Source organism: Bolinopsis microptera, chromosome 13 (assembly GCF_026151205.1).
Source record: "Bolinopsis microptera isolate Bmic1 chromosome 13, MBARI_Bmic_1.0, whole genome shotgun sequence".
NCBI classification, from domain to species: Eukaryota; Metazoa; Ctenophora; class Tentaculata; order Lobata; family Bolinopsidae; genus Bolinopsis; species Bolinopsis microptera.
The window spans coordinates 10904851-10923923 of NC_087084.1; the positions used below are offsets into that span (position 1 = coordinate 10904851).

The 19073-nt window shown below is 37.6% G+C and overlaps 2 protein-coding genes across 3 annotated transcripts in view; one reads left to right on the plus strand and one right to left on the minus strand.

Moving 5' to 3' along the window:
- The window catches only part of LOC134825213 (uncharacterized), a 55164-nt gene that overhangs the window by 27228 nt on the left and 8863 nt on the right, over positions 1 to 19073 (minus strand). The gene's annotated exons all lie outside the window — the stretch shown is intronic.
- On the plus strand, positions 10278 to 13401 carry LOC134825212 (uncharacterized). Its single transcript, XM_063837365.1, has one exon. It carries the CDS (start codon positions 10917 to 10919, stop codon positions 13260 to 13262), a length of 2346 nt encoding a protein of 781 aa, XP_063693435.1. The 5' UTR covers positions 10278 to 10916; the 3' UTR covers positions 13263 to 13401.

Consider the following 19073-nt stretch of genomic DNA (forward strand, 5'->3'; position numbering starts at 1 on the left):
TATTGTGCCCTGAGTCGGGAACTATAAACTATTGTGCTTTGATACTCAGACCTGCATGACAAAAAAGGAACAACTGTGTCTCACACGTAAAATCGCGCTCAAGGGGTCTGGTAGGATATGCCAATTGCATATCATTTCTGATATTGATAATAACTTGTCTAATCTTGTTCCAACGTTCTGCTTGTTGATTTGATATTTTACCTATGTCTACTGCTAGGCCTTAACAGTAAACACCATCGGTCTGGTCGTATAACTCTTAGAAATGCGGAACTTATTGTGTAATTACAAACTATGGATGATGATTAATCACTCTACACTCAACTGTCCCGTGAATTTTTTAACATGTTCTCTATGTGGCCCTGAATGACTATTCGAAATCCTATTCCTCTTATCTGATTCCAACTGTAACCCTAACCCAATCTCTAACTGAAGCCCTAACCCTAATGAGAAATTAGATCAACTTCCCTGTATGATCGTATCACATGATCGAAACAGTTTTTCGCCGATATCTCACCCCGTCGATATATCACCAGGGGAGCATTTTTATATCATGTGGGGTGATTCGGAATCAGCGTTCGAAAATACATTGATTCAGAAAAATCTCAAACATCGAGTGTATAGTGATTTAGCACGCTCGGACACTGACAGGGTTAACCCTTCAAAATTGATTTTAATGCAATAGATGTTTGATATATATATCAAATGTTTGATATATATATCAAACTGTTCATTTTAGAACAGTTAGAAGTTATTATATATTATATAACTTTATTCAAATCAAAAATAGAACATAAATGAACATCTTAAAGATCTGATAAGTAGCCAGAAAAAAAGAAATACTGATACACAAGCTATAACAACTTCTTCCATCCCGCTCTATCAGAGGCTAAAAGTCTTAAATTGTACAAATCGTCTTATTATTATTATAAAACAGGATCTTACCGACAAAAATGATTCTTAAAAATACCTTAATGCGGTAAACTGTACCCTTGAAAAAGATTTTCCCAACATCTGTTGCATGCAGCTATATCTTTAATTTCGTTCAATTCATATAAGTTGTTTATTTGCAAACTTCTACTATTTAAATCACTTCTTAAAACCGATAACAAGTTCATTCTAGGTCTCCCCAATCTTCCAATGAATAAATTATCTGATTCAATAGCAAATGAGAGAGCCGTTTGGGCTGGGGTGTTCTCCATACTCCTGAGAATGTGTCCAAACATTTTCCACCGCTGGTGTTCAATACGCTTGGATAACTTTTCAACTTTGCACCTTTCATACAATGCTTTGTTGCTTATCATACCTTTAGGCCATTTGATGTTTAAAATGGACCTGAGGTGTCTACGATGGAGTGTGTCCATTTTCTCCATGGTTGCTTTCTTAGGACTCCAACTATTTGAGTTGTAAATCAATACAGATACAACTTGAGCATCGTATAACCTCAGCTTTCTTTCAAGGGATATTTTCTTACCAGACAGCCAAACTTTTTCAAAGTTCTTAAAAGCAATCTCAGCTAGGATTCTTCTTCTTTGAATGTCCTTCTCAGTACACAGTAAGGAACCTAGTGACTTGTTACTTCGCCATGGTTCGTTATTAGCTAATGGCTGACCGTTTGTATCTTTATCAGATTTTTTCGCTAGGTAGAAGGTACTGAATTCAGTTTTACTTTCATTTACTTGGAGGTTCCAGTCTTTGAGAATCTCCTTCACTGTAGGAAGGAAAATTCTCAGTACAAATCGTCTGTATTTACAAATGGAATGTTCCTACTACCTAAATCAAATTTAATAGTATTAAGCAAGTTCGACTGGTGTCTGCCTACTCTACCCTTTTTGGTACTCTGACTCTCTACTGCAAAGTGTAATGCAAGCTGTGCAGGTGAGTTGTTATCACTGCGAAGGACATGTCCGAGCATCCTCCATCGTGCACATGCAACACGCTCACTGAGTGGAACCACTTCACATCTCTTGTAAAGGGTGTCGTTTTTGATTATATTAGGGTAAGTCATTCTGATGATTTGCCTCAGATGCTTTCTGTAGCAGATATCCAGTTTACTCAGTAGCTGCTTTGAAGCAGCCCAGCAGCTACAATTATACATTAAGACGGAGACCACCTGGGCTTCGTAGATCTTAAGTCTGGTCTTAAGAGGTATGCGTTTACCTTGTTCCCAAACTTTCTTGTAGGTTTGGAAAGCAAGATTTGCCAGAATACATCGTCTTTTTATGTCCTCGTTGCTGCACAATTTGGAACCAAGTGAGATAGATGATCTCCAGGGCTCTCTTCCTCGAAGTGGCTCTCCTTTGTCATCAACTTCGTTCTTCTCGGCCAGATAGATATGTGTGAACTCTGTTTTTGATTCGTTGACAAAAAGATTCCACTCCTCCAATATCTCCTTGCATATTGGTAACATGGACTCCAAATTCTTTTTATCCTCGTCTGTGAAGTCTGCGTCGTCTGCGTACTCCCACTCAAGAGGTAGCAGGTTTTCAGCAAACGGAGGGTTGGGTCTTAGATAAGACATAAAGGCACGAAGGTGATAAAGTGCGCCAGCCAAATACAGGGTGAAAAGGTTTCCAGACAAACTATCACCTTGGAACGCACCTATCGTGACAATGAATTCCCCTGATACGGTAGACCTCACTTTAATCTTCAGTTTGGTACATGAGAGTAGGTACCTTACCAGTCGGATGTCGTCTTCACTACAACCAGCATCAGCAAGAAGTTCTAGCAAAACTGATCTCTTAATGGTGTCGAATGCAGATGACATATCAATACCCATTTTGTGTAGAGACCAGCGTTTCTCCTTCACAACTGAAACTTATAGGATCCGTTGTGTCCAAACAATATTTGCACAGCTATGGCCAGGCTTGTAGGCATTTTGCCAAGGTCCTGTGTACTGAGAAACTTGTCTTTGAATGCGTCTAAGGACTATCATGGACAATATCTTCCTGGTGCCGTTTAGAAGACAAAGAGGGCGCAGACTTTTTAAAGGTCCACGGCTTACAGGTTTTGCAGTGGGGTAAGGAATCCTTCAGTGAATGAAGGTACATGTTCATGACGTTCAAATGATTGATTGGTCAGCTGTGCAAATGTAGAATAGAAAATAGGTGGGGAGTGTTTAAGGAATTCGTTAGGAATACCATCAGGACCAACAGCCTTACCATTTCTTAGCTTTTTGGCAGCTTGTTCCACTTCAAAGGATGTGATGGGATTGTTTAGTGGCTGAGGACTGCCAACAAACGGCTCAAGTGGAGGTTCGCTGTCTGGTCCTGTGTAGTGTTGCTCAAAATAGTTGCGTATAATGTCAGCTTTGTCACGCTCATTATCTACCAGTTGATTGTTGTCGTTAAAAACAGAGATGGAGTCTGATTTCTTGTTACCTGATAGTTATTAGTTGCCGGACAGCTTCAAACATTTTACGGCCATCGTCTGTATTATTGATAGAGTCTGTAAGACTGTTTGCAACTTCTATTCTGAGAGTATTCAGTCGCTTCTTAATGTCATTTGAGAGTTTGTTAATTTTTGATCTCAAGTCCTTTCTGTCTCTGTATTCATTATTATTCAGAAGTTGTAGCAATCGTTTTCTTTCCTCTGACATTTTAACAACTTCACTATCAGAAGAGTGGTGTCTCTTTCGCTGTGACTCGCGTAGACCCACAGTGGAGATAGCAGCAGTCTCAACACTTTTAAATAGTTTACCGAACTGTTGACAAGTATCATTAGAAGAATAGTCAGGTTCAGATACTAGTCGGTTGATATTATCAGTAAGTACAGATTTAAACTGTTGTTGCGCTGCAATGCTACCTACAAGAGTGGTTGTGTTGTATGCCTTCTGAGTAGTCCTCTTCTTCCTGTAGAAACTATAACGCAGGGAAAAATCTGCTTTCGCAACTACAAGCTTGTGGTCACTGCGGTGCTTAGTTCCTGCATATGACCTTGCATCAGTCAGTAGTGCTTTGCTCCTGGACTTGCAAAGTATATAGTCTATCTGTGAGAAGTATGGTTTACTCTTTCGGGTGGATTGGTCTCTTATCCATCCAGTGCGTGTAGTTATATGCCTGCTGCTGTGGGAGAATGAAGTATTGGTAGCAAATAAGCCATTTGCTGCCAGAAAATGTAACAATCTCTCTCCATTCTCGTTCCTTCTACCAACACCATGCCTACCTATGTGCTGCTGTAAACCATTTTCTTCATCAACAAGTGAACGCTTGCCTAACTTGGCATTGAAGTCACCTAACATCCATACTTCAAATCGAGCAGGAACACTGATAGCCTCAAGAAGCTCACCATAAAATTGATCAGCTAGTTGAGGGTTCTGGACTGATTTTGGATTAGTAGGACTGTAACAATTAATAATTCTGATATAACAAGGTGGTTTGTTTACCCAATTGGGCTTTAGTTTAACGTCCATGTAAACGACTCTGTCACTGATCTGATGATGTGATAAAACACTGTCCATAAAACGCTTGTTAACAACAAAACCAAGACCTCCATGTCTACCCTGCTTCTGGTCAAACAGAAACAGTCTATGATGACCGGGAAGTGTTGTTTCCAAGAATTCACGAGTTTTGGTTTCTTGTAAGGCCAAAATATCTAAATCGTATCTGTCGATGTCCTCTGCAACAAGATGTTGCCTGTGAGTGGTGGAGAGACCACAAACATTCCATGTCCCAAAATTGAGTGTCGTACTAGCAATGATGGAAAAAGTTGCACAAAGAAGGTATCCAGCGATCTTTGTCGAGGCGATAAACTTACTGGCTGCTTTCACTGCCATGCGGACTCGTTACTGTCACACACCATCCTAAAAAATAATAATATATACTAACTTAGCTTCTAACTGTTCTAAAATGATACTTTTTCTTGATCGATTAAACCCTAGGCCCAGTGTGTGTTGAAGATGGTGATGATGGTTTATCGTACAGAGGAGATGTGGCTGTCACGGTATCAGGACGCGTCTGTCAGAGATGGGACTCTCAATCACCTAATAAACACGGTGTAACTCCCGAGAGGTGAGTTTTCTTGTTGCTTTTTCAGACCTTGCGCAGGAAAATGTGTCTTTCGTGATAAATTACGGCTTCAAAATGTTCTAAAATTATTAATAATTAATCAATAGAATGGGGAGTGTTATAAAGTTGTTGTAATTTATAAGTGTATATTCACCTACAAGCATAACTGCTTGGCGTGATGGGGTATATCTTTGATTGGTCGAAGGTCTTTCAACAACACAGCATCATCACTTCCATAGTAGTCCCCGGCTTATGACGGGTTCATAGCGGTATTAAACATGTCATAATTCAATGACGGGTTCATAGCGGTATGAAACATGTCATAATTTCTTTGTGAGACCATGCAATTATATAGTGATGTGAACACAATTCAAATTTAATTCGAGGTTTGCAAAAGATTTAATCACAAAATTTTCAGATACCCCAATTCAGGACTGAACGATAACAACTGCAGGAATCCAGATGGGTAAGTCTTCCTACACAAAGCATACCACTGTCATGAAGTTGACACGAAAGTAGGGGCAAAGTATCAAATATTAATTAATTGAAATTTACAAAAACACCAAACCGAAAGGGGATCCTGAAATGATCCATGAAGTTGCTTTTGAGAATCCCACAATAATGTGTTAATCTATTCTTCAGTGAACCAGGCCCCTGGTGTTATAATGCTGAAGGAACTTTCCCCCGATGGGAGCTCTGTGGTGTACCTACATGTAGATCTTATACTGGTAAGTATACCTATTTTTGAATGTTTCAAACTAAAGCTAGAGAATTGCCTACAGAAAGAATATTATTTTGAGTATACGCAGGGTGATCCTTTATTAGAAACCCGCTAGTCAAAAGCTTTGTTCGAGGAAATTTTTAAAATCAGTTATGTTTTAATTTTATCATTCCTTCCGTAACGAGGTGGTTTTATTCGAAAAAATCAAATACTTTGGTTGTACTTGTTATAGTGGACGGGATGATGATAAATCACTCTACACTCGACTGTCACGTGACTTTTTTAACATGTTCTTTATGTGGCCCTGAATGACTATTCGAAACCCTAATCCTCTTATCTGATTCAAATCCTAACCCTTACCCAATCTCTAACTCAAACTGAATCATATGCAGATGCTGAAGCCCTAACCCTAATGAGAAATTAGATCAACTTCCCTGTATGATCGTATCACGTGATCGAGACAGTTTATTCGCCGATATCTCACCAGGAAAGCATTTTTATATTATGTGGGGTGATTCGGAATCAGCGTTCGAAAATACATCGATTCAGAAAAATCTCGAACATCGAGTGTAAAGTGATTTAGCACGCTCGGACACTGATCGATTAAACACTAGGCCCAGTGTGTGTTGAAGATGGTGATGATGGTTTATCGTACAGAGGAGATGTGGCTGTCACGGTATCAGGACGCGTGTGTCAGAGATGGGATTCTCAGTCACCTAATAAACACGGTGTAACTCCCGAGAGGTAAGTTTTCTTGTTGCTTTTTCAGACCTTGCACAGGGGAAATGTGTCTTTCCTGATAAATTACGGCTTCAAAATGTTCTAAATTATTAACAATCATAGATTATAGAATTAATTAGTCATAATTTCTTTGTGAGTATATAGTGATATGAACACAATTCAAATTTAATTCGAGGTTTTGCAAAAGATTCTATCACAACAACATTTTCAGATACTATAATGCAGGACTGAACGATAACTACTGCAGGAATCCAGATGGGTAAGTCCAAAGTCTTCCTACACAAAGCATACCATTGCCATGAAGCCAAATTCTAAATATTTTTGGCGCTTCACAGCCTGAATTTTTTTTTCAGTTCTCTGCGACTAATTGCGCATTTTCCTTTAAATCTGAGGACCAAATTCGCGTATTTTCCTTCAAATCTGCGGGCCAAATATCACGTTTTCAAAAAGTATATGAAACTAATCACATCCACAGTCTTCCGAATGTAGGTACGGACTTTGAAACCCGAACAAATATTTATGGCTCATAATGATCAGGGTAGCATGAATAATGAACAAAAGTAGTTTCCAAGAAAATTTTGAACATTTTTGACTTAGAAAATTGTTGGTAAAAAAACGAAAACAAATTTGTTTCCCAAAAATTTTTAGAAACTTAAATTAAAAAGATGGCCCTTTTTGGCCCCTTGCCCAGATTTTATGGGGGGATGCCCCCTGCCCCCCCGCCTCCTACACCCCTGGGCCTGGGGCAAAGTGTCAAATATTAATTAATTAAAATTTACAAAAACACCAAACCGAAAGGGGATCCTGAAATGATCCATGAAGTTGCCTTTGAGAATCCCACAATATATTGTGGTTACTGTTAATCTATTCATCAGTGAACCAGGCCCCTGGTGTTATAATGCTGAAGGAACTTCCCCCCGATATGAGCTCTGTGGTGTATCTACATGTAGATCTTATACTGGTAAGTATACCTATTTTTAAATGTTTTAAACTAAAGCTAAAGAATTGCCTACGGACAAAATTATATTTTGAGTATACGCAGGGTGGTCCTTTATTAGAAACCCGCTAGTCAAAAGCTTTGTTCGAGGAAATTTTTAAAATCAGTTAAATGTTTTAATTTTATCATTCCTTCCATAACGAGGTGGTTTTATTCGAAAAAAATCAGATACTTTGGTTGTAATTGACTGGATGTCTGTACCGAAAGGACCGTGGCCACAGGATCGGCTCCTCGATCCTAGCTTGCTAGGTTCGCCATTGTTGTTGTTGTTGTTGTTGGACGGGATGATGATTAATCACTCTACACTTGCGACTGTCGCGTGACATTATCTATTCGAAACCTTAACCCTCTACTGGCTACTCTAACCCCAACCCTAACCCTAACACAATCCCAAAGTGAAGCATATGCTGAAACCCTAACCCTAACATACAGTTTTCCAACAATATTTCGCCAGGGTAACCCTATGTCATGTGGGGTGATGAATTTTAAATGTTATTTTACTTTGAAACTGCAAAAAAATACGTAGTCTTGAAGGAAAATTGTATAGAATTTTGCAATATGGCAGGTAGAATTCTGTGGATTTCAAATGTTTTTGTGAAAATAATGTTGCAGGCAAAAAGTGGCGGATGAGATTTGGCAGGTTTTCAGAAAATCCGCCATATTTTTACAAGCCATATTTTTTGTTACTTTTGTTACTTTTGCAGTAACAAAAGTAACAAAATAAGTTTAGATAAACTTATTTTTTAGTGACGAATATTTCTGGTGTGAGGTCCCTACATGCGATACATCGTCATCTGAGTAGTATTGAAGCACCAACTTTCATGTTGAAAACTTAAATTAAGTTTATCCTGGCTCACCAAAGCCAAAATCAGTACAGTAACATCTCTTTCTACCGGGATTCTCTGGGGGACGAAAAATTGACGTTAAAGAAAATAGCGTGTACAAATTTTCACATGATCCCAATTCCCAATATATACATCCTTTATCAAAAAACATTTCGACCCTCTCATATAAACGGCTAATATGTGCAGTAAACATTTTTATTTGCTTCATGTTGAAATTTATTTCCGATTTCAGGGCCTGACCAGATCAAGTTTTCTGACTTTAATCTGAAAGAACGAATATACCCCAGCGGTCACATAGTGCAAGAGTTGACTTCAAACATGATCAAACTGGAAGTCTCTTCCTCCTTCTACATACATGCTCTTTTTACTGGAAACTATGACAGAGGATGCGGCTTCAATTTCAACATCATGGATAACAACATCGTGGAGCAGGAGCATATATTTCACCTTGACTTTCGACTTAACAATAAAAATCGTTACAGAAAACTGGAGCAGTCCTCCAAATTAAACAGGATATGGGGTTACATGGGGGGTACTACTACAGATTTACCTGACTTAGCCAGAGAAACGGAAATATACGTGACGGTAACGGACGAGTACTTCGAAGTCACCATCAACAACATCGAGATAACACCAAAGTTTAAAGTTGACTTGTCAAGACTTCACACATACGAGGGAATCAATGTGGAGTATTTAGGAGAATGTATTCGAATTGATAAAGACAAGAGTTACATGAGAAAAGGGGGTATGTTAGATTTACAATTATATCAGATATTTTGTGATAAGAGTGAAAATATTGTTGATTTCTAACCATGATTTCATAAAGAAAACATCAACATCTGAATTTTTCTAAGCCATAATTTTAATTAGTTCGTGATTTTGATAAATTAAAGTCCTTTTTTTAATTTTTATAAGCAGTTAATAGTAAAATTATAGGATTTAATAACATTACAAAATAAAAACAATCTTCTTTTTCAGGAGGAAAGTTTCAGTTCAGTCTCATCAATGAGGAGAATAAGCAGATCCAGTTGGGACAAAACTATGGGCTTCTATTGGCTAATCGTGCCGGCTCTTCAAAGGTAACGTTTATAAATTAAATCGGTCTTAGTGTCAAAATATGAATAATGTTTAACTTCAAAATTGAGGCTCACACATAAAAAAGATTGATTCTGGGTCTTCAATTTCCAATGCTAGAAGCTGATTGGCTAATAACCCTAGAATGGGACAGTTTGCGGAGAAAAGTTTAGTGACAAGTCAGCCACACTGATTTGCCAAGAGCTTGGTTTTAAAGGAAGCAATAGTTGGGAAACTGGATTGAACTGGTCGGATATCCAGAGCAATTACAACACGAGTTTACATGAAGTAGTATGTGATGAAAACAAATCAATCGTCGAAGAATGTGCTTATAGTACTGATCAGATTTCTTCTACATGCAGTCGTCAGCAAGACGTTTTCCTATCCTGTATCTCAAATAATGGTAATTAAATTGGTATACTGTATTTCGATGTTTTTATCCGCAAAACAAGAATTCCACTTTAAGAATCAAGACGTGAGGCAACAATTGTACGTACGAATATTATTTCTTATAAGTAGCCATTTTTTTCCTGAGGTATCCCATTAATCTTCTTTTCCTAACCCCCCCCCCCCCCCCCCCCCCACCCCTGCCACCAAGTTTATACCATCATCAAAAATAATTTGAAGGCTTATATTAAAATTGATAATTTATTAATATTTATTTTTACAGACACCTGCAAGATAGCAGAGCACAACAAATTTTTAAAGTGGATTTGTACCGACTACAAAGGAAATCAATACTTCAAATGTCTTGAGTCGGACACATACTACAACATTGAAGCAGCTCTGCCTGGCTGGAGTAAGTTCAGCAAATTGTGTGAAAATGATCCAAACTTTTACCAAGTCTGTGGGGCAGGGCACAAGGAAGAGCTTAGAGGTGCAGTAAAATTGACGTTCTTTGTGGATACTACATCTGTGAAGAAGAGAGTGGGATATTCAGCAGTGGATACAAGGCTGAGACTTCATACTCTTGTGATGGAGACCAACAGTGTAGCAACACAAACTTAGATGAAGCTGACTGCGAGGGTCACAGCTCGGTGACTATTCCTTCATCTAAATTATGTGATGGTTACTGTGACTTGATATACTGCGAAGATGAGTCCTGGTGTAATAACCATACTTACGGTGAACACTGTGAAGAAACATATCACCCTCCAATCTTAGTTGGGTTCACGTTGAATATTGAATGGTCTTTCTTGTGGAACGTTACAAGTTGTAAAAAAGATAAAAAGTTGAAAACAAATGAACATAAATGCAATTATTCTAATAATGAACTCATTGGTGACGAAAGTTTAGTAGAACTTAAACCTGATTATGAAGTTTATCTCAACAACTTCACAAGGTGTGGCGCGTTTAAGTACAGACAACCCGCAATCGATAAAGCTTTCTGGGTAAACTCGGAGTACAGCCCCTATTGTAAAAACTACTGGGACCAAACAAACTGTACTGATCCCTCAAAGGTTGCTCTGAACTGCATAGTCAACGGATATCCAGCAACTATATCGAAGCAAATTGTGTGTCATGGAATAGAAGGTATGATGCTCTGCAGTGATGGAATAGAAAATGAGTGCATTGACCTCTCTCCAACATGTACCAACTTACATAAACACAAGATGTGTGACAATGTTACCGACTGTTCGGACAGAAGTGATGAAGAAAATATTATGTGTAAACAACTTACTGAAAAAACCTGCATCAGACGACTAAATGGAAAGAGTTTGAAGATTCCCCTGGCTTGGTTAAAAGATGGTACCACTGACTGTCAGGATGGAATAGATGAAACAGATATTTGGCCTACTTGTGGAGAAGGTGATACTTATCGATTTGTATCTGATAAGTCAAGTTGCTTGGACGATTATCGTTGTTTGAATAATGACATTAAATTTGTCGGAATGGAAGAGCTCTGTGATGGCATAGATACATGTGGAAATGAAAATTCAGTGTGTAAATTTTCTAGAGGAACACCAGACCTGTACACCAAAATCAGCCATACAGGAAGCAATATAATGGATTTATCTTACTGCGTGAATGGACTAAGGTCATTGGAAAAGCTTGCACCAAACTGCGAACCAATGACATTTGGATATCCGAGAGGAAATGTGTTTGGGTTGATTGAGAAGAAGCTGATGCACATACCTGCTAATTCATTTGATTGCCAATACCTGTATGGAGAACTTTACCTGTACATGAGTTGTTCAGGAAAGTGTGGTAATCATGCACCATGTCCACTCACTAGACCTGTGCGACATGATTCATGTCCGGGGCAGTACCTAGATAGAACTTACACAGTCGTCAACAACAATTATCTCACATTTCTTATAAAGTCCCAAGGATCATACAATAATGATGTATTTGTATGTGAAAACAATCGTTGTCTTCCTTACCAAAAGGTTTGCGACTTAGTTGATGACTGTGGTGACGGGAGTGATGAACTATCTTGCACAAATCATTTCCAATGTGGTGGAAAAGGCAGCTTCGTTGCGAAATCTCAGCAATGTGACGGGATTTTTGATTGTGTGGACCTCTCCGATGAATGCAATGATCGTTGTGGAAAACATATTATCGAGGGCAAAATTCTGAAAGGTATGTCTTGGACAATAGGGGTACTAGCAGTGGTTTTCAACAGCGTTGTGGTGATTCAGAACCTTATTTCTATTAAGAAGTGCCTCTCTGTTGTGTCTTTACTCAACAAATTCCTCATTATGCTTATAAGTCTCGGAGATTTATTAGTAGGGGGCTATCTGCTGACCATTTCTATTGTAGATTATATTGAAGGTGACTTATATTGTCACAAACAAAAAGTCTGGTTGACTAGTAAAGCATGTTCATTGTTGGGGGTTCTAAGTACTCTTGGGTCTCAGTTCTCTCTTTTCTCAATGACTTTGTTGAGTATTGTAAGAATGTACGGTGTCAAAAACTCTTTCGGGGGTAGTAGTGGGTTGTCAAAGATAGGTGTTATCAGAAATATTAGCATCATCTTTGCAGTTATTGTTGTTTCTATGGCGATAGCAGTTGTTCCACTTCAACCATCTTTTGCAGACTTTTTCGTGAACGGACACTCATATGATTCAAGTATTCCACTTTTCGCTGGTTTTCCAGACAAATCTCAACACAAGAATGTCCTCACAGCATATTACGGAAGGATGAAAGATAGATATCTATCATGGGAAGTGATAATTGATCTGATGAAGGCAATGTTCACTGATAAATATAATGGACTACAGTACAAAAAAGTCAATTTCTATGGCAACGATGGTGTATGCCTGTTCAAATACTTTGTCAGTAGCGATGATCCGCAAAAGGATTATGTATGGGCAGTGCTTGCAATAAACTTTCTTTGCTTCACAATAATATCCACGTCCTATTTTGTCATCGGTTTGATATCTGCAAATTCTTCGAAGATGTTAACTGTCGGACACGCAAACAAAATGGTGAGCGACAGGAACCGGAAAATGAACCGCAAGATTGCTGTAATTATCTTTACTGACTTTTGCTGTTGGGTACCCTTCATAATCATATGTGCTCTACACACGCTTGGTATTATAGATGCTAGTCCTTGGTATGCTCTATTTTCAATAGTAGTATTACCTATAAACTCTGTGATAAATCCTTTATTGTACGACAATACCCTTACCTTGACAATTAGTAGAATCTTTAGTAGCATACAAGGATCGTCGAATGCATTTATTTCAAAGATCAGCCGAATAACATCAGATACCCAATTAGATCCAGGTCTTGATAATCAAGAAATGGGTAGGGTTGCAGGATCAGAGCAACAATCTACTGGTACGGATGCTATTCAGTCTAGAGGAAAGCCTGAGTGTGTAGGGGATGCTGACAAAGGTGGCATAAACTTCATATTAGTGGATACTGGTGTTTAATCAGCAAAATGTTCCTTTTCTAGATAAATGTTTGTCAGAAAATTGAGATATATACATATAATACTAATATTTGAAAAGCAATGGCTCATGAATTAACCGTTTTCTCATTTCGTGAATTTGTTAGTTTTTATTTTAAACTTATGCCAGGAAATAACGTTTTTATCCTATTTCCTTCAGCATCCCTACCACGAATATTTATTTCTACATTGACAATAAAGTTGCTAAAATAGTTATAATATAACAATTTAGGGGTACATAAAACCAATTAAAGAATTAAGCCTCTCTTACCGGTAGTATACCCAAGACATGGCACACTTTTAGCGGTCAGCTTGTAACACTCAAACCTTCCCTCTAATTTGTAGGAGCTATATTTACTGAAATATTAGGCCAATCAAGTCATCAAAACCCAGGATGAAGCAAGTAAACTATACAGTATAGTGTTCTTTGACAGTGTAAGCGTTATTAATATGTTATGCTTAATTGACTTGTTTTTAATCGATAAAAGGCTCCTTAGAATGAATCGATTTAATGTAAAAATAAAATGGATTCTGGCTAGCAAACGCACAGGTTCGTATTCATAGTTATTAGTAACTTGCAATAAAAGACAGCTGTAGTGTATGATCGTATGATATAACTCAAAAGTAAAGAGTAAGGCTGGTGAGGCACAAAATTTAATATTTAAAAGACGTAGTCATGAAAACGATGTAACTCGAGGCTTGTGACTGCTTTCAATCGATCATAAAATGTATCACATAATGAACTTGGGGCGACCGTGTCTAAAGAACATCACTGCTGACTCGCACTTTTCTTTCAACGTCAGCCAACGCTAGATGCTCAATAAAAGTTTATTGCTTTAATTTCGGTAGGACTCTGCTCATGGTACACGTACTCAAATTCGACACGCACTGTAGTTCGACAAACCCTAAGGTTCGACTCTGTCGAACTAAAGTGCGCTACCTGGACTCAAGTTCGACACGTACTAAAGTTCGACAAAAGAACTTTGACTGTCGAACTAGAGTTTTGAAATCTCCAATCTCAAGCGACTATCCTTTACGAGCTTGAAATCTATTCTACCGGTCTATAGATTAGGCTGCTGAACCGGGAACAGTAGGATATCAATTTATTTTCCTGTTAGCTAGACCAGAACCGAATGGCAAACAGGATAATTAAAACTATATTAAAATGTTCTGGAATTTCTAACCGCTGGTTGCTAGATGTCAGAAAATTGTTTAATCTGTCATTGAACGTAATTTAATCTGTCACTAAAGTAAGAACCCTCAGAACCCTGTGATCCTATAACAATGAGGATCTGTCAATAGCCGTTGGATCACAAGCAGAAACTTTTTGTCGAACTAGAGTACGCTACCTGGACTCTAGTTTGACACGTATTGAACTTCGCCACTCGCCAGAGGTGATAATTGATATCCGGTGAGCTTAAGTTGTCGAACTATAGTGCATGTCGAACTAGAGTACGTGAATCAAATCGGCTTACGTAATATGCTTAGTGCTAACTTTACAGAGAGAAATTAATTGTATTTAGAACACGTGCATTAATCGTCACCGATTATCAACACAACACGGAATCGTTGTCATAGTGACTGGTGAGTAAGAGACGGTAAGTAGCTACCGGCTTCATGTCGAGTGGTCAGTGGACAGTTTAATTTGTCCACTGGCCATGTATCATCTGTAATTTCGTAGACTTGCGTGAACTAATATGTTCAACTAATGTCTCCCTCCCAGAATAGTTGGTGACTCCTTGTATTATTTTATTGGTGGACTTAATGTTAAGGATGTGTAGTCTTCATGATTTTATCAATTTGGTAAATTCTGCCACTGTAATACCAATTTAAAGTTATTTTTAAGGTTTTGGGCTGATGCCGTGATGTTGATTTTAAAAAGCTCTCCAAAGGATTATTTGATTAAACAATGGTTGACCAAGTTATACAAGCCAAATAATGGCGAAGCAGAATTTATAAGTTGAATCTATTTATTTTTTATCAACCAAGCGGTCATATTGAAACTTGTTTTGTTTACCTTTAGGATCCCAAACTGCGATGATATTCAAACAACCCAGCATGACGGTGATAGTATTTCTTTTGGTGATTCAATTAGCATTAGTCCTCTCAGGTTAGTCTCTATTTAATCTTCATACCTTAGTTCGTTTAATTATGGCGGGTTAAATTTGCCAGTATTTCGGAAAATTTGCCATATTTTTACCCGCCATTATTTTTACCTTGATTTCTCTTGGAGAATTTCTCTTTACACTCTTAACTTGCAAACAAATTGAAGCAGCAGACTTTAAGCTAGAAACTTTATTGAATAGAAATAATCATTCCACGTAACTACGTCTTCTTCAGTTCTGTAATAAAATTGTTAAACATGTGTAACATGTGTACAACAGTATTTAGTTGTATTAGCTTACATTTCTTCTTGTCGTATTTTTTGTTGTTTTGAATTTTTTGAATTACATTTTTGGGTCATATTTCGTAAATTTTATTTCTCTGTTTTTGTTTTAATGTTATTTTAAATTTCTTTCCGTCGTTAATTTTACACATGTTTAACAATTTTATTACAGAACTGAAGAAGACGTAGTTACGTGGAATGATTATTTCTATTCAATAAAGTTTCTAGCTTAAAGTCTGCTGCTTCAATTTGTTCGCAAGTTAAGAATGTAAAGAGAAATTTTCCAAGAGAAATCAAGTTCAAATGCGACTCATAAATATAGCCCCCTTGAACTATTATTTTTACCCGTCATAATAAAACCCGCTGAGTCACTTTTTGGAGTTCTGACAGGGTATATGGTTCTGAATGGGTATATAGCATAATACTGTTATCGTTCCTTTTTTACATTGAAAAAAAAATAGCATTATGGAGTCACTTATTAGGTATTCCGAACATAACGAGGTGATTTTCGGAAAAAAATCAAATACATACATCTTCTATCAATAATATTCCAAGCCTCTCATATGAACGATTTCAGGGCCTGACCAGATCAAGTTCTCTGACTTCAATCTGAAGGAACAGATATACTCCAGCACTCACATAAAGCAAGACATGACTACAAACATGAAACTGGAAGTCTCTTCCTCCTTCTACATACATGCTCTTTTTACTGGGAACTATGACAGAGGATGTGGCTTCACTTTCAACATCATGGATAACAACAGCGTGAAGCAGGAGAATATATTTCACCTTGACTTTCGCCTAAACAACAAAAATCGTTACAGAAAGCTGGTCCAATCCTCCAAATTCAACAAGAAATGGGGTTAATAAAACAAAAGTTAAATTTTTTATCAAGTATTCAATCAATACATAATATGATAAACTCTAACTCTACACAGCAAAATGGATGCTTTAAACTATAACATTGTTGTAGCTAATAATCTAATAGGTTACATGGGGGAGATTACTACAGATTTGCCTGACTTAGCCAGAGAAACGGATATATACCTGACGGTAACGGACGAGTACTACGAAGTCACCATCAACAACATCGAGATAACACCAAAGTATAAAGTTGACTTGTCAAGACTTCACACATACAAAGGAATCAATGTTAAGTACTATGGAGAGTGTCTTCGATTTGATAAAGACAAGAGTTACATGAGAAAAGGGGGTATGTTAGATTTACAATTATATCAGATATTTTGTGATAACTGATAAGAGTGAAAACATTAATGATTTCTAATATACAGGGTGGGCCAAAAGTCAGTGTGCAAACGTTGGCCTTAATAGCTCAGTCACTGAGTGCCCAATTGAAAAACTTCCTTCTAGTATGACTAAGTACCACCACTGGTTCGAGGAATTTGTCAACTCGAAAAATATTCGCGTTCATTTTTTTCAAATGGAGGTTCATTTTCACATTTATTTGACAGTTTGGATAGTCGGATCAAGCTAAATGTTATTGAATTGTGTTTGGCCATTCGAATTACGTTTGTCCTGAAAGAATTAGAACTGTAGCTTCTCAGATGACCGAGATACGAAGCATAACGAGTTTATTCATTACGTGTGATCAGGTGATTGGTTTACCTAATCACGTGATAAGGTGACCCCGTTAACTACCCCGTTAAACATTATGGGAATTGTTAAGGGTGCCCAATTAAGGTGTCGTGTCACGGTGTCACATAATCACCCAGTCAATTTTGTTAACGAGATACACAAAATGCTTGATAACTTCGTCATTTCTAATCCGTTTTGCCTCATGTTTTCGGATCATATGCAACATTTGATAATCTACCGTCTCTGAAAAAATTAGGCGTTCAGCATTTCCAGAGAAAACAATATAGGTGTTTTAATATTGAATGGGCGTGGTCTAAAATATTCGAATTTTCAAATTTTGACGACGGAATCCTCGAACCAGTAAGTACAGTATGCCATCTGCAAAGCAACAGCTCTTATAACCATGATTTCATTTTTATTAAATCAATATCTGAATTTTCACTGAGCCATAAGTTTAATTCGTTTGCGTTTTTGATAAATGAAAGTCCTTTTATAAATTTTTTTTTTTATTAGCAGTTAATAGTAAATTATAGGATTTAATAACATAACAAAATAAAAACAATCTTTTTTTTCAGGAGGAAAGTTTCAGTTCAGTCTCATCGATGAGGAGAATAAGCGGATCCAGTTGGGACAAAACTATGGGCTTCTATTGGCTAATCGTGCCGGCTCTTCAAAGGTAAATTTTATAAATTAAATCGGTCTTAGTTAAAAAATATAAATAATGTTCATCTTCAAAATTGAGGATCACACATAAAAAAAGATTTATTCTGGGTCTTCAATTGCCAATGCTAGAAGCTGATTGGCTAATAAGTAATATCCCTAGAATGGGACAGTTTCCGGAAAAAAGTTAAGTGACAAGTCAGCCACGCTGATTTGCCAAGAGCTTGGTTTTAAAGGAAGCAATAGTTGGGAAACTGGATTGAACTGGTCGGGTATCCAGAGCAATTACAACACGAGTTTATATGAAATAGTGTGTGATGAAAACAAATCAATCGTCGAAGAATGTGCTTATGGTACTGATCAGACTTCATCTACTTGCAGTCATCAGCAAAACGTTTTCCTATCCTGTATCTCAAATAATGGTAATTAAATTGGTATACTGTATTTCGATGTTTTTATCCGCAAAATAAGAATTCCACTTCAAGATGTGAGGCAACAATTGTACATACGAATTTTATTTCTGATGAGTAGCCATTTTGTCCTGAGGTACACCCCCCCCCCCCCCCCTGTCACCAAGTTCATATCGTCATCAAAAATAATTTGAAGGCTTATATTAAAATTGATAATTTATTAATATTTATTTTTACAGACACCTGCAAGATAGCAGAGCACAACAAATTTTTAAAGTGGATTTGTACCGACTACAAAGGAAATCAATACTTCAAATGTCTTGAGTCGGACACATACTACAACATTGAAGCAGCTCTGCCTGGCTGGAGTAAGTTCAGCAAATTGTGTGAAAATGATCCAAACTTTTACCAAGTCTGTGGGGCAGGGCACAAGGAAGAGCTTAGAGGTGCAGGTAAAATTGACGTTCTTTGTGGATACTACATCTGCGAAGAAGAGAGTGGGATATTCAGCAGTGGATACAAGGCTGAGACTTCATACTCTTGTGATGGAGACCAACAGTGTAGCAACACCAACTTAGATGAAGCTGACTGCCAAGTTCACAGCTCGGTGACTATTCCTTCATCTAAATTATGTGATGGTTACTGTGACTTGATATACTGCAAAGATGAGTCCTGGTGTAATAACCATACTTACGGTGAACACTGTGAAGAAACATATCACCCTCCAATCTTAGTCGGGTTC

Coding starts and splice junctions, on each gene's coding strand:
- LOC134825212 (XM_063837365.1), top strand. CDS start 10,917: ATGATGCTCTGCAGTGATGGAATAGAAAATGAGTGCATTGACCTCTCT.